Source organism: Rhinoraja longicauda, chromosome 10, assembly GCF_053455715.1.
Source record: "Rhinoraja longicauda isolate Sanriku21f chromosome 10, sRhiLon1.1, whole genome shotgun sequence".
NCBI lineage: Eukaryota > Metazoa > Chordata > Chondrichthyes > Rajiformes > Arhynchobatidae > Rhinoraja > Rhinoraja longicauda.
In genome coordinates, this window is record NC_135962.1 from 27,875,536 (window position 1) to 27,888,410 (window position 12,875).

General features: G+C 41.0%; 1 protein-coding gene across 9 annotated transcripts; it reads left to right on the forward strand.

Moving 5' to 3' along the window:
* Window positions 1-35: 35 nt before the first annotated feature.
* Window positions 36-10,417, forward strand: bag5 (BCL2 associated athanogene 5). 9 transcript variants are annotated; one of them, XM_078406505.1, is made up of 4 exons: window positions 40-75; window positions 2,651-2,727; window positions 6,651-6,774; window positions 7,143-10,417. In XM_078406505.1, exon 4 carries the CDS (start codon window positions 7,577-7,579, stop codon window positions 8,921-8,923), a length of 1,347 nt encoding a protein of 448 aa, XP_078262631.1. In that variant the 5' UTR covers window positions 40-75; window positions 2,651-2,727; window positions 6,651-6,774; window positions 7,143-7,576; the 3' UTR covers window positions 8,924-10,417. The 9 variants fall into 9 exon arrangements, with proteins under 9 accessions (XP_078262628.1, XP_078262631.1, XP_078262626.1 ...); XM_078406500.1 differs by having other exon boundaries at window positions 7,544-10,417; XM_078406501.1 differs by having other exon boundaries at window positions 66-84; window positions 7,544-10,417.
* The last annotated feature ends 2,458 nt before the right edge of the window (window positions 10,418-12,875 follow it).

Genomic DNA, 12,875 nt, shown 5'->3' on the forward strand with positions numbered 1-12,875 from the left:
CAACCAAGCCCCACCTCCTGTCGTAAAAGGAGGCACTGCCGTAGACCGGCGTGGGGCTGCTGTCGTGCGCTTCAGGTACCTCAGGTGAGCGCGGCTGCGGGGCCGGTCCCGGGGGGCGCGGCGCGGCGCGGGCGGGGGGGTCGAGGCAAAGCTCGGTGAATCTGGGGGTCGGGCTGTTACCGCCAGGCGGGGGGTATGCGATGTGACATGTGGGTCATGGTCCCGGCCCGGAACGACATGGCATCTGTCGGCCCGGTGTCTCTCTCTGTCTCTGTCTCTATCTCTGTGTCTGTCTCTGTGTCTGTGTGTGTCTGTGTGTGTGTGTCTGTGTGTGTCTGTGTCTGTGTCTGTGTGTGTCTGTGTGTGTGTGTCTGTGTGTGTCTGTGTCTGTGTGTGTCTGTGTCTGTCTGTGTGTGTCTCTCTCACACACATATATAAACAAACATCCGCATATACAGACACAAACGCAAATTGGAGGAACAGCATCTCATATTTCGCTTGGGCAGCTTACAGCCCAGTGCTGGTATGAATTTGATTTCTCTCACAGTTAGCCCCGGCATTCCCTCTCCCTCTCTCTATCCCTCCCCCACTCAAGTCGCACTAGCTTCTCGTTTTCACCTTACAAACAGCTTACAAATAGCCTGTTTCCTTTATCATCGTTACTTTTTCGCATATATTTTATTCATTGTTCTTTATCTCTCCACATTATTGTCTATATCTTGTAGTCATCACCTCCGTAGAGTCCACCAGGGACTATACTGGAAGTTGATGAGAATAGGTCTGGTCTAGCAGGGGCTGTGCCCGTCTGTGGGTTTGGATGGAGGTCTTGAAGGTTGTGTCGGTGGGTATGTCAACAGAGGATTGTGGGAGGGCATTCAAGAGGGAAATTGCTTCAGGGAAAAAATACTGGATGTAGGGAGTAGATGTGCATTGTTGAACTACAAGTTGCTTGTTGTGGTTATTTCTGAATGTTGTTGTTTTCTCTTTGATGTATAAGTCAGTGTCAAGGTCGATGTCCTTGTTGATGACCTTGTGAAGGGTAGTCAATCTGAGCATCTGGCATCTGGTTTCAAAAGAGTCACAGTTTAAGTCGGTGAGCATTTTGGTTACACTGGATTGTCGTCTGAAGTCGCCGTACACAAACCGGGCTGCTCTTCTTTGAACATTTAGAAGAACATCTTTAGTTTTATTTACATCTTTATTTATATCTCTCGTTTCCCTTATTCCGAACCAATATGAAGAAGGGTCTTGACCTAAAACGTCACCCTTCCTTCTCTCCAGAGATGCTGAGTTACTCCAGCTTTTTGTGTCTATCTTTGGTTTAAACCAGCATCTGCAGTTCCTTCCTGCAGACATATATACACATACAAACATGTATATGCACACATACGCAAACATATGGAAGATAGACACAAAAAGCTAGATGCCATCAGCGGGTCAGCTGGCATCTCTGGAGACCCACTGAGTTACTCCAGCTTTTTGTGTTTATCTTTGGTTTAAACCACCATCTGCAGTTCCTTCCCACATACACACCCTGCACCAAGCCCCAGCTCTGCTCCTACAACAACACCCTCCCTATGAACCTCATGGAAGACATGGATAGTAGACCTGTTTGATTCTATTGGGGGGAAAAAAAGAATAAATTGCTGGAGTAACTCAGTGGGTCAGGCAGCAACTCTGGAGAACATGAAATGGTGATGTTTGGGGTCAGGACCCTTCTTCAGATTGATTGTGGTGGGGGGTGGAAGAGAAAAAGCTAGAAGAGAGGAGGGGCATGACATAGCCTGACAGGTCATATGTAAGGGTCCCGACCCCAAACGTCACCTATCCATGTTCCCCGGAGATGTTGCCTGACCTGCTGAGTTCCTCCAACACATTATGTCTATATTCTGGCAGGTAATACAAATTAGGCGAGTGTGGTTTGATAGCCAGATAATTGGGCAAAGGCCAGAGATGAAAAGACTAAAGGTGTGAGATAAGGATAGGTGCAGATTGTGAACCAGGAGAATGATTAGTACAGGTGTCAAGGGTTATGGGGAGATAGGGGTTCGGAGGAAGGGATAGATCAGCCATGATTAAATGGTGGATTAGACTTGATGGGCCGAATGATCTCATTCTGCTCCTTATGACCTTATGCTCCTAATGACCTTAGGTGGCAGGGGAGAAATGGGTGTGAGTCATGGTGGGGCTTTCCTTGTGTCTCAATTCCATGGAAATGTACTGGTGTAGAGGGGGCAAAATAACTAATTGAAGGAAAGTAGTTTGGCAACTATCCCGATGCTAGCCCAAACCACAATTACCTTGAATATTGTGTAGACACAAGGAACTGCAGATGCTGGTTTACAAAGAAGGACATAAAATGTTGGAGTAACCCATTCGGCCAGGCACCATCCGTGGAGAACATGGATAGGTGACATTTCGTGTTGGAACTCTTATTCAGACTTTATATTGTGTGCTCGTCTTAACTCCTTGACTGAGGATGTACCAATGAAGAGGGAATGCATCGGATTTTCTATACTTTCTTTAATATGGTTGGCGATTAAGCCAATGATTTACTATTCTTTGAGTGAAGAAATTCCTTGTCATCTCTGTTCTGAAGGGCTGGTCTCTTATTTAAGACTGACTCCTGCTTCTGGACCTCTTTATTTAGGGGAAATATCACTGGATGTGGATGTATTCCTGGGATGTGGAAGCTTACACGAAAGGGAGAGATTAAAAAGTGTACAAGTAAGAGGGGTTGCAATTTTGGTGCGGTGGGGGGGGGGGTTGAATATAACTCCAAATGAGAATATAGTTGGTAATAAATAATACAATAATAATTTGATGGATGAGACTCATGGGTTGAATTTCCATGCCTGGTGAAAATGGGACAGTGAAGTCAAAAATAGTAAGTATTGACCTACTGCTAATGTTGTAGTGCCAGGAATATTTCTCCACTTCTGCCGCCAAACCCCAAATCCTGTCTATGAGTCAAACAATAAACACGTTTGAACATCAACAGTGACTTTGCGAAATACATAGGATTCCAATTGCTTTCTGACCAATGGTCAATGAAGATCCCAAAGGTGAGGCGAGGATTAGAACTGTCCATTCAGGCTCGAGAACCTATTATTGGATTTTGTTCCAATTATAAACTGAGCTCCTGCACAAGCCTGCAAATCTCGCTAACATCCCGGTGAATCTTTTCTGCCCCTTTTCCAACTTACCTCCTATAGCTGGGCAATCAGAACTGCACACAATACTCCAAGTGTGGTTTCAACATCGACTTGTACACCTACATCATGATATGTCACCTTTTGTACTCAATACCCTTCTCACTAAAGGCAACCATGCCATATGCCTTCTTCACCACACTGTCCACCTGACTGGCCACATTCAAGGCACCACGCACCTTGACTACCAAATCGCTCTGTTCTACAATACTTTACAGGGTTCTACCATTTACTGTGTAAGTCCTGGCCTGGTTTAATGTACTAATGTGCAACTACCTCACAGTTGTCAGTGTTAAGTGAATTTACCATTCTTAGAATCATTGAGTCATACAGCATGGAAACAGGTCTTTTAGCCAAAATCGCCCATGCTGACCTAAATGCTTCATGTAAGCTTTTGCCTGTTTGGGCCATAACCCTCTGAAACTTTCCTATCTATGTTCCTGTCCAAATTTATTTTAAAAGTTGTTATTGTAACTGCCCCAACTATTTCCTCTGGTAGCTCGTTCCATATACCCACTACCCTCTGTGTGAAAGAGCTCTTCTATGGTTCCTACCAAATCTTTCCCCTCTCACTTTAAAGCATTGCCATCAAGTTCTTGATTCACCTACCCTGGGACAAAGATTGTGCATTCACCCTATCTATTCTAGCAGGATGACCAGATCTACACCTTGGTGCAACCTCACCAATATCTAGTACAATTTTAACAAAACCTTCCAACTTCTATATTCATTCTCCTGACTAATGAAGACCAGCAGTCAAAAGCTTTCTTCAACACCTTTCCAATGGATCTAGATCCTTTTATAAATAGATATCCTTCCTCACTCTCCAGTACACCACCAAAAGCCTGTTTTATTGCCAAGTATATCTAATGATCTAAGAGAGAGGAAAATACATTTTGGAACGCCATATCATTTAATCAGCACAAAAACGAATAGTTGTCTGACATTTTACTTTTTTCCCAGAAGCAAGAAAGTCTATCTTGTTCAGTTTAGTCCCAAGTTTTTCCATAAAACTCCCAGTAGTTAAACATTAATTGGAAACTAAATTAATTTTTCATCTAGTGAATTTGTTTTTGGCTGGACTTTGGAATAATAATAAACATAGAGTTTCATGTTTCCTCGTAAAAGGGAAAGAGATTGAAATTTCACTGATTTCTCATAGATTAAGCTTCCCTTATGCCATTCTGTACAGTGATACTGCAATAATAGATACTTTTAGATTCTAATGAAAGTAAAACCATAACTAGGAAAGATAAAAAACATTAAAGTATTAAAACAATAGCACAATTTTTAACTTACCATTTTCCTTGCTTTATTATGATTTCATCAGTGAAACAATGGGTCTTCTGTGATCTAAATTGCTTAGCAACATGGAATTACCTACTATGGCTACATTCATGTGCACAGGGTACATCAATTCTTCTTAGAATCAATGCATCTTCACCTTAGAATAAATCTTTTTACAAGGGCTTGCTTAAAGTTGCCCTTAAGCAGACATTTCAAATCTGTAAGTCTGTGCATTCTTATATTGACTTTCCTGCATCCATTTTTTAAATGTGTGCTGTTGGTGTTGTAAATTCTGTACTGAATGTTGTAAATTCTGTACTGAATGAATTAAATGTGTCATTGGAAGTTCATCACTTAGTGCTTTGCCTAGAGTGATGGCAATACAAGACAAGATAGTCCCAGATTTTTTCTCCCACATGGTTACTTGTTGGTTGATCTCACCCGACAACATGATAGAGAATGGCACACTTAGAATGTGTGCCACTGATTTAGGGAGCATACTGATCACCTTGCCTAACTGAACTAGTAAGATAGCTGTCATGATTCCATTTTGGTGGTGTTTGGTGGAAAATGAATGAGAGAAGGATTATATTTAGAAAAAAAGAATGTTCTAAGTAGGTCGACATTGTTCAAAGTTAATGGCCTTTTCAATCAACACTCAGTTAATGACATAGTGGAAGCAGAATAAAGACAATCTACAACATAGATGAAAAAAACTTTGAAGTTTATTAAGCCATTGCTGTGAAATCTTTCAACCTGATCTTTCAAAATTAAAAACTTACAAATAATTCAGTGCTAATATTATTATGTAAAATGCTTTAAAAAAAACAATGAAAAGATTAAATGGAAACAATTTTTTAAAATGTGCAAGGTGATATTTAATCCCTCATAGCCATTCCCTTCCATTGAATTAAATGAAGAAGCTTTCCCTGTGACAGACCCAAGCTGGCACAGGTTGCTTGCACATAAAGCACACAGTAAATGGTTGGAAATAATTCCAGCTTTATGGTTGTTTTCTGAGCTCCATGAGAAGTCAAGTAATGTTGCAGATACTACAGAAACAACAACAGCAAACAGCTCCCAGTGAACTAGCGGTGTCAGCACTTGTACAAAAATACCAAAGTTGCACTCAGTTATTGAAGCAAATATTTTTGATTAGGTCAGAAACTGCTGACATGTCCGCACAAAATCTGGGCCAATGTCAAATCAATAAGAACAGAAGTAGAAGCAGGAATAGGGCATTACCATGAGGAATCAAAGAGATAAATGGAAATATGTTTGAAAAGAATGATCCAAAGTGCTCGATGAACTTAGCGGGTCAGGCAGCATCTCTGGAGAACATGGATAGGTGACATCTCAGGTTGGGACCCTTCTATAGATGTTTGTTCGTAGAAATGGAAGCAGGAGCAACAAGGTATGAGAGCATGAAAGCAGAGCTATATAAATAGGCCAACAGATCGGTCAGTTGATTTGCAGTAGCAGATATTTCAGGTAGTCTTTCAGAAACTAAGAAAAAATTCAAGTGGAGGACTCGGCAGCCATGCTTAACTAAACTGCACAAAGACTGGAGGCAGAAGATTGGACAAAATATAAAAACAGCAATGGCTGCACACCACTCGATAACATCTTGTCAACCAGATAAAATCATGCCCGCTCCCAATTTCCTGTTTACAGCTAGACATATCTCTATGGCAAAATCTTGTCACCACATCAAGACCTTTAATCTCCGCAATAACCTTTGATGTAGCAACTCATCAAACACCTTTAAGAAATCAAAGGTACTTTCCCAATCCATAGAACATACTATTTCTTAAAATAACTCCAATAAACTGGTCTGCAATAATTTCTCACCACCCAGTCTACCTGCGTCGCCAATTATTGATTGGTATAAATAAGATTACAAAGTTGGTTATCATCAGACCAGCCATAAATTTATTGAATGGTGAAAGAGGCATAAGAGACCCGGTTATCTTCTAGTGTTCCAAATTCCAATCTAGCTAGCCCCTCTGCTGGCTCTAACATTCAGTAAGATTGTAGCTAGTCTTTCACTTAAGCTCTACTATCCTGCACCAACCCACATCCCTTGATTTTGTTAATATCCAAAATTCTATCGTTCTCTGTCCTGAATATATTCTGCATATATTCTCTTAGGTAGAGAATTCATTACCCTCTCGCTCAAGAAGTTTCTTCACATCCCAGTTCTGAGTAGCTGACATCCGGTACTAAATGTGGCAGCCGGGATGAACATCATCCCTGCATCCCCCGTTCAATGCAGGTAAGAATTTGGGATGCTTTCTTGGCTGCTGAGGGAAACTATTGCAGAAAAAGCTGAGGCTTTTGATGCTCCTTGTCTATGGGAGTAGTACTGGGAATTGTAAACGTTGTACCTCCTTAAAATGTGGAAAAGAACAAACCTAGCACTTTCAGGCCAATCAACCTTGTGTTTTGTGTCAGGTAAACAATTAGAGAGCATTATCAGACACAAAATTAATTTTCTTATGGAGAATTGTTTACAAAAAGGAGCCTTTCTTTATCACGTATCTTTGTCGACTCTGCATACTTTGTGTATTGTAAGTACAAACATAGAATTTCATTGTATCAAGGTATATGTGACAATAATGTATCATTCATTCATTCATAAAGGTATTTGAAAGGCAAAATTTCCAACATTTCTTCCTGGAGGATTTATGTAAGTTCACCTGAAGAATAATTATGAAACTTGCATCATACATGGTTCTCGATTCTCCAACTCTGGGCAAGAGACTGTGTGTTCATCAGATCTATTCCTCTCGTGATTTTGTCCACCTCTATAAGATCACCCCTCATTCTCCTGCGCTCCAAGAAATAGAGTCAAGCCTGCTCAACCTCCCCCTATAGGTCAGGTCCTCGAATCCTGGCAACATCCTCGTAAATCTTCACTGCACCCTCTCCAGCTTGGAAATGTAACTGCCATCTAACTATATTTATTATTGTCTCTAGAAATAAAGTTTAGATCTGAAGCCAAGAAGTGACTCCATGACCAGCATTTTTTTGTTCAATTTCAGACACACGATGATTCATTAGGGGGAAAAGAAAACATGGACATGGGTCAACAACATCCTTCTTTGATTAAGGTTCAGGAAATTCAGAAGGAAATACTGGAAACCAAACGACTTGTGCTTTTGTTCAGTGGTACGAAATCTGACAGAGAATACAAGCAACTAGAGAGCTCTTTGATTAAGTTGCTGTTTGAGTTGGATGCAGTAGATACAGACGGCAAGACAGCAATTCAGAATGGCCGCAAAGTTGCAGCAAAGGACGTGGAGGATCTGCTGAAGGAGCTAGAGCAAACCGCAACTCACCCGTCACGCCTGAAGGTGGAACAGATCTTCGGTGATGCACAGCAGCTGGTTACCAATGAGCTATCATCTGCTGAGGGCTTGATAACCGAGGAGTTTGCTGATCGCATCCAAGAAATCATTTTTCAGCTGACACAGGTTAAGACAGGAGGGAAAATTAGCTTGAGAAAAGCCAGATATCGAGCACTGACAAGAATTTGTGCTGTGCAGGACATCATTGACAACTGCATTGGGCGACAAGCACTCAGTTTGCCCCTCTCCACAAATACACATCCTTCTGTTTCTAAAATCAATTCTGTTTTATGTGAAGTTAGCAAAGGAAGATGGGATGTGATTGGCCTGCTGATGAGCCTAAATGCCCTGGACAATTGTGCCCATCTGTCCCGTGTCCTCATTGGATTGTTAATGCAATTGGATGCTATAGATGTGTCTGGACACTTGGAGGTGAGAAACTACAGGAAACGAGTGGTGCACGAAATCAATTGCTTACTGGGACATTTGGAGATGGAATCAGAGGGAGAGTCTGCGGGCCGTTATGATTTAGCACAGAATCAGTCCATCAAACGGATAGAGGAAATACGTCAGAAGATGATGCAATTAAAATATCAGCTGCTGCAACTGGAAAACGCCTCTGATCTGCACTTCAAACCACATGCTGAATTGCAAAGTCTTCTCAGCGAGTTGGATCAAGTAGACATTGACAAGAATCCATGTATTCGTGAAGCTAGAAGAAGGTCAGTGGTTGATGTGCAGGCTGTGATTGCTTATTTTGACTTGAAGGAGGCTCTTGAAAAGAGAGAGAACATGAAGGAGGAACTAACAAATGAACACCCTTCACAGAAAGCTATATGGGAGGTCCTACTTCACTTATCAGAATTTCAAAAGCAAGCGCTGTCATTTGATGGTGTTAGAACTGACAAGAGTTATGTGATACTGGAAGAAATGCTTACAAAGCAACTTTTAGCACTTGACGCTGTGGAAACCCAAGGAAATGATGGTGCTAAGACTGCCAGAAAACAAGCAGTGAAGTTTGCCCAGAATATTCTGAATTACCTAGACATGAAAACAGATGAATGGGAATACTAATTCATGAAGACATGAAGTTCAGCTTTTGCGCCTTTGCACTACTTTTTTAACAGCTTAAGGGAATTGTTCAGGCTACTGCATTTATCAATTTCATGCAGATTAAACCCCATCTCATACTTTATCATCATTTATAAAAGAAGACTTTACAAAAAAGATGAACCAAGGTTTTGTACAATGACAGCAACAAGTGAATGCTATGGCAATGTTTTGCATATTTTATTTTGATGTCATTAAGGTGAAAGTAAATTGGTGTATGGAAATATTTTAGTTAAAATATTGGAAGAATTTAAGCCCTATCACATGCTGCTTTTAAATATTTTTAAAAATGTCTTGTTCAGGACACTAGATGAGAAGTGTGGATCATTAGTTACATATATTTTCACAGGCAGTATGGAGTGCTAGATGCACGCCAGTTATTTTTGTTTTCTTTCTTTGTGAGCTATATGTTTTCTTTCGATTTACATTAGATTAAAATGATGCATAATCATAGCTCATAGTTATTTTGTACTTCATGCACAGCATGCCACTACACTCTCCCATTGACTGTATTGTTTTCTCTTCAGACTAAAACTCGATATTAAAATAATTTTAAAATGACAGATTGTTTCAAGAATGAATGACATTGGCAAAGCTATTACTTTCAAATATCAGTGTTTTAGCGATATTGAGTGCCTATGCTTGGGGAATATTTTTTCAAAAATGTTTACACTGCACTTGAGAATCCTTTGACAAAGGTGTGCGTAAACACATAACTTTTGAGAGAATCCATATAAATAACCGCACGTGATGAAAGTGCAGTTTGAATGTTATTTAATAATATTAAATAAAAATAGATTTCAATGAAATTGAATTATAAAGTGTCTATTTTTAACAAAGTATTAATAATTGATGGAATACCTAAACTGGGATAAGGATCTGAGAAGCAAACCCCCACCATCTCGCTGTGCTCCTCCGTAGTTGATCATAAGGAATGTTGCAAAGCTTCGGGGAAATTACTCTGGATACATTCTGATGACTACTACAATATGTTGTAACAATGATTGCAAAAATGATCAAGTATCAAGCAAATATATCAAACACTTATCAAATATATGAAATACATCAAATATAAACCATAAAAAATAAAAACATAAAATATATCAAAAACATCAAGCAAAAATAAAACTGTATATGCATCTCTCACCATTCTTAAATCTGATGCCTTAAGAATGAGACCCATGATGAGGGGGAATTAGACAGTTTATTTAATAAATAGACCAGAAGTATATTATTTCATATTAAATTATTTAATCTGCAATAGTGTAATATATATCCTTGTTGTCCCCACTCCACAAAAGCAAGCTGACTAATTAAACCTATTGTATCTTTCTCTGGCATAGTTTTGTCCACATTGTCCACATTTCTACAGTATCTCAAAATAGAGGAAACACTTCATTTGCACGATATTATTCAAAAGTATTTTGAATGTGGATTAAAACTAAACATAGCACAAAAAGTAAGGAAATTTGTGTTTGGTAGATTATTTCTTTGTTGTAACAATGCTTCTTGGCAATAAATCTTATACCGTTGGAAAGCCTGTTTATTTCCCTTTTAAATGGTGCCACATTTGTAAGGAACATGCATTTGTGGGATGAGCAGCAGAGCTGAGTATGTGGGTTGCGCCCATGAAAAATCTGCCAAATCTTCTCTGCCAATGCCAAACAACTTATTCTGCCATTGACTCTTGTTCGGTGTTATTTGGTGGATTGGATGATTGAAGTCTGAAGAAACAAGACATATTGGCAATTTAACAATTTATTCATTTAATAAACAGGAGCCTCAGTAGCGTGTGGAAGAACCATACACAGCCACAACAGCCTGGCACCTCCTCCTCATGCTGGTCACCAGCCTGGTCACACACTGTTGTGGGAAGGCATCCCATTCTTCAACCAGCATTTGTCGCAAGTCAGCCAACGTGGTTGTGTTGGTCACTCTGGCACGAACAGCACGCCCAAGCTGATCCCACAAGTGTTCAATGGGGTTGAGGTCAGGAATGCTGGCAGGCCATTCCATCCTCTCCACTCCCAAATTCTGGAGGTAGTCTCTGAGAAACCCTGCTCTGTGGGGGCGAGCATTGTCATCTTCGAGGATAGAGTTCGGTCCCAGACTGTGGAGATATGGGATTGCCACTGGTTGCAGAATCTCATCTCGATATCTCTCTGCATTGAGATTGCCTCCAATGATGACAAGCCTCATTTTTCCAGTGAGGGAGATGCCGCCCCATACCATCACACTGTCTCCACCAAAAGATGTTACTCTATCGGTGCAGCAATCAGCATAGCGTTCTCCGCGTCTTCTCCACACTTTGACTCTATGATCCAACTGCCGTAGGCAGAATCTGGACTCATCGCTGAACATAACGTTCCTCCACATGTTCAGGTTCCAGTGCACGTGTTGCCGACACCAGCGCAAACGGGCCTGACGGTCAAGGGTAGTCATGGCAGGCCTCCTGGCAGCCCTATGAGACCGGAGATCGGCTGCGTGCAGTCTGTTCTGAATTGTCTGGGCAGAGAGCCGTCGGCCATATCGTCCTGCAAACCTTGACTGCAAATGTGTAGAAGACAGCCTACGGTTCCTAAGTGCTGACAGGGTGAGGAAACGGTCTTCTTCGGGTGTCGTCTTCTTGGGACGCCCACTTCGCGGCCTGTCTCTGACATCCCCCGTTATATGGAACTTGGCCTTCACTTTGGAGATGGTACTAGGGCTCACTCCAAATAATGCCGCAACTTGGTTTTGCGGAACACCAGCTTGAAGTTGCCCTATCGCACGGGCCCTATCCAGATCAGTCAAACGTGGCATGCCGATTCTTGGAGCAGACACCTACTGACCACTGTAGCAGGGCCCATGCTCACAGATGCTGCCAATCAGGTGCCAATCAGGCACCTGATTGTCAGCACCTGGGGGTACCAGAAGCTCAAAACAAGAGTCAATAGCAACAGCAGAATAAGCTGTTTGGCATTGGCAGAGAAGATTTGGCAAATTTTTCATGGGCGCAACCCATATACTCAGCTCTGCTGCTCATCCCACAAATGCATGTTCCTTACAAATGTGGCACCATTTAAAAGGGAAATAAACAGGCTTTCCAACGGTATAAGATTTATTGCCAAGATGCATTGTTACAACAGAGAAATAATCTACCAAACACAAATTTCCTTACTTTTTGTGCTATGTTTATATGGGATGGATAAGGGCAGTGTGAATTCGGCAGTATTCATTTGCATTTGAGTCAATTCTTCTCAATAAAAAAAGTCCGTTTTCAGAATTAAGGAACTTTATACCATGTTCTTTACGTCTTTGATGAGAAAGGATGTCCCTTTCTATAGCACACACTGTTCAACAATTCAGTTGTGTTCAATTCCACTTGAATATATTACTAAAAATATATAACTAATTAAAAAAGTATTACATGTGAATTTGAAGTTCTAGTTTTTGGCTCCATTTCTACAACATATTCAGTATGATAGCAAGCTTTCGATACTCTTTAGCCAGAGGGCTATCATGAATTTTTCTCCATTAGAACATAGAACAGTACAGCACAGGAATAGGCTTTTTGGCCCACAATGTCTGGGCATTTTGTGAAATAAAGGAAAATATAGGATACAATCCTATCGCAGTGCAAAATTATCGTGCGGATGCAGATTGCCAAAGCTATGCAGCAATAATTCTCCGTTTCCCCATCATTTCCCTCACTTTGTAGTTCAAATATCTCAAATATGATACCGGTTGCTCAACACTTTAACTCCCCCTCCCATTCCCACACTGACCTTTCTGTCCTGGACCTCCTCCATTGTCAGAGTGAGGCTCAGTGCAAATTGGAGGAACAACACCTCCTATTTCGCTTGGGTAGCTGACACTCCAGCGGTATGAACATTGACTTCTCTAACTTCAACTCACCCTTGTTTTCCCTCTCTCT

Excerpts from the sequence above, each read along its gene's own strand:
- bag5 (XM_078406499.1), top strand. The coding sequence starts at position 2,852 with ATGCCTGGTGAAAATGGGACAGTGAAGTCAAAAATA. Across the intron at positions 2,888-7,543 it reads GGACAGTGAAGTCAAAAATA|ACACACGATGATTCATTAGG; the intron begins GTAAGTATTGAC and ends GTTCAATTTCAG.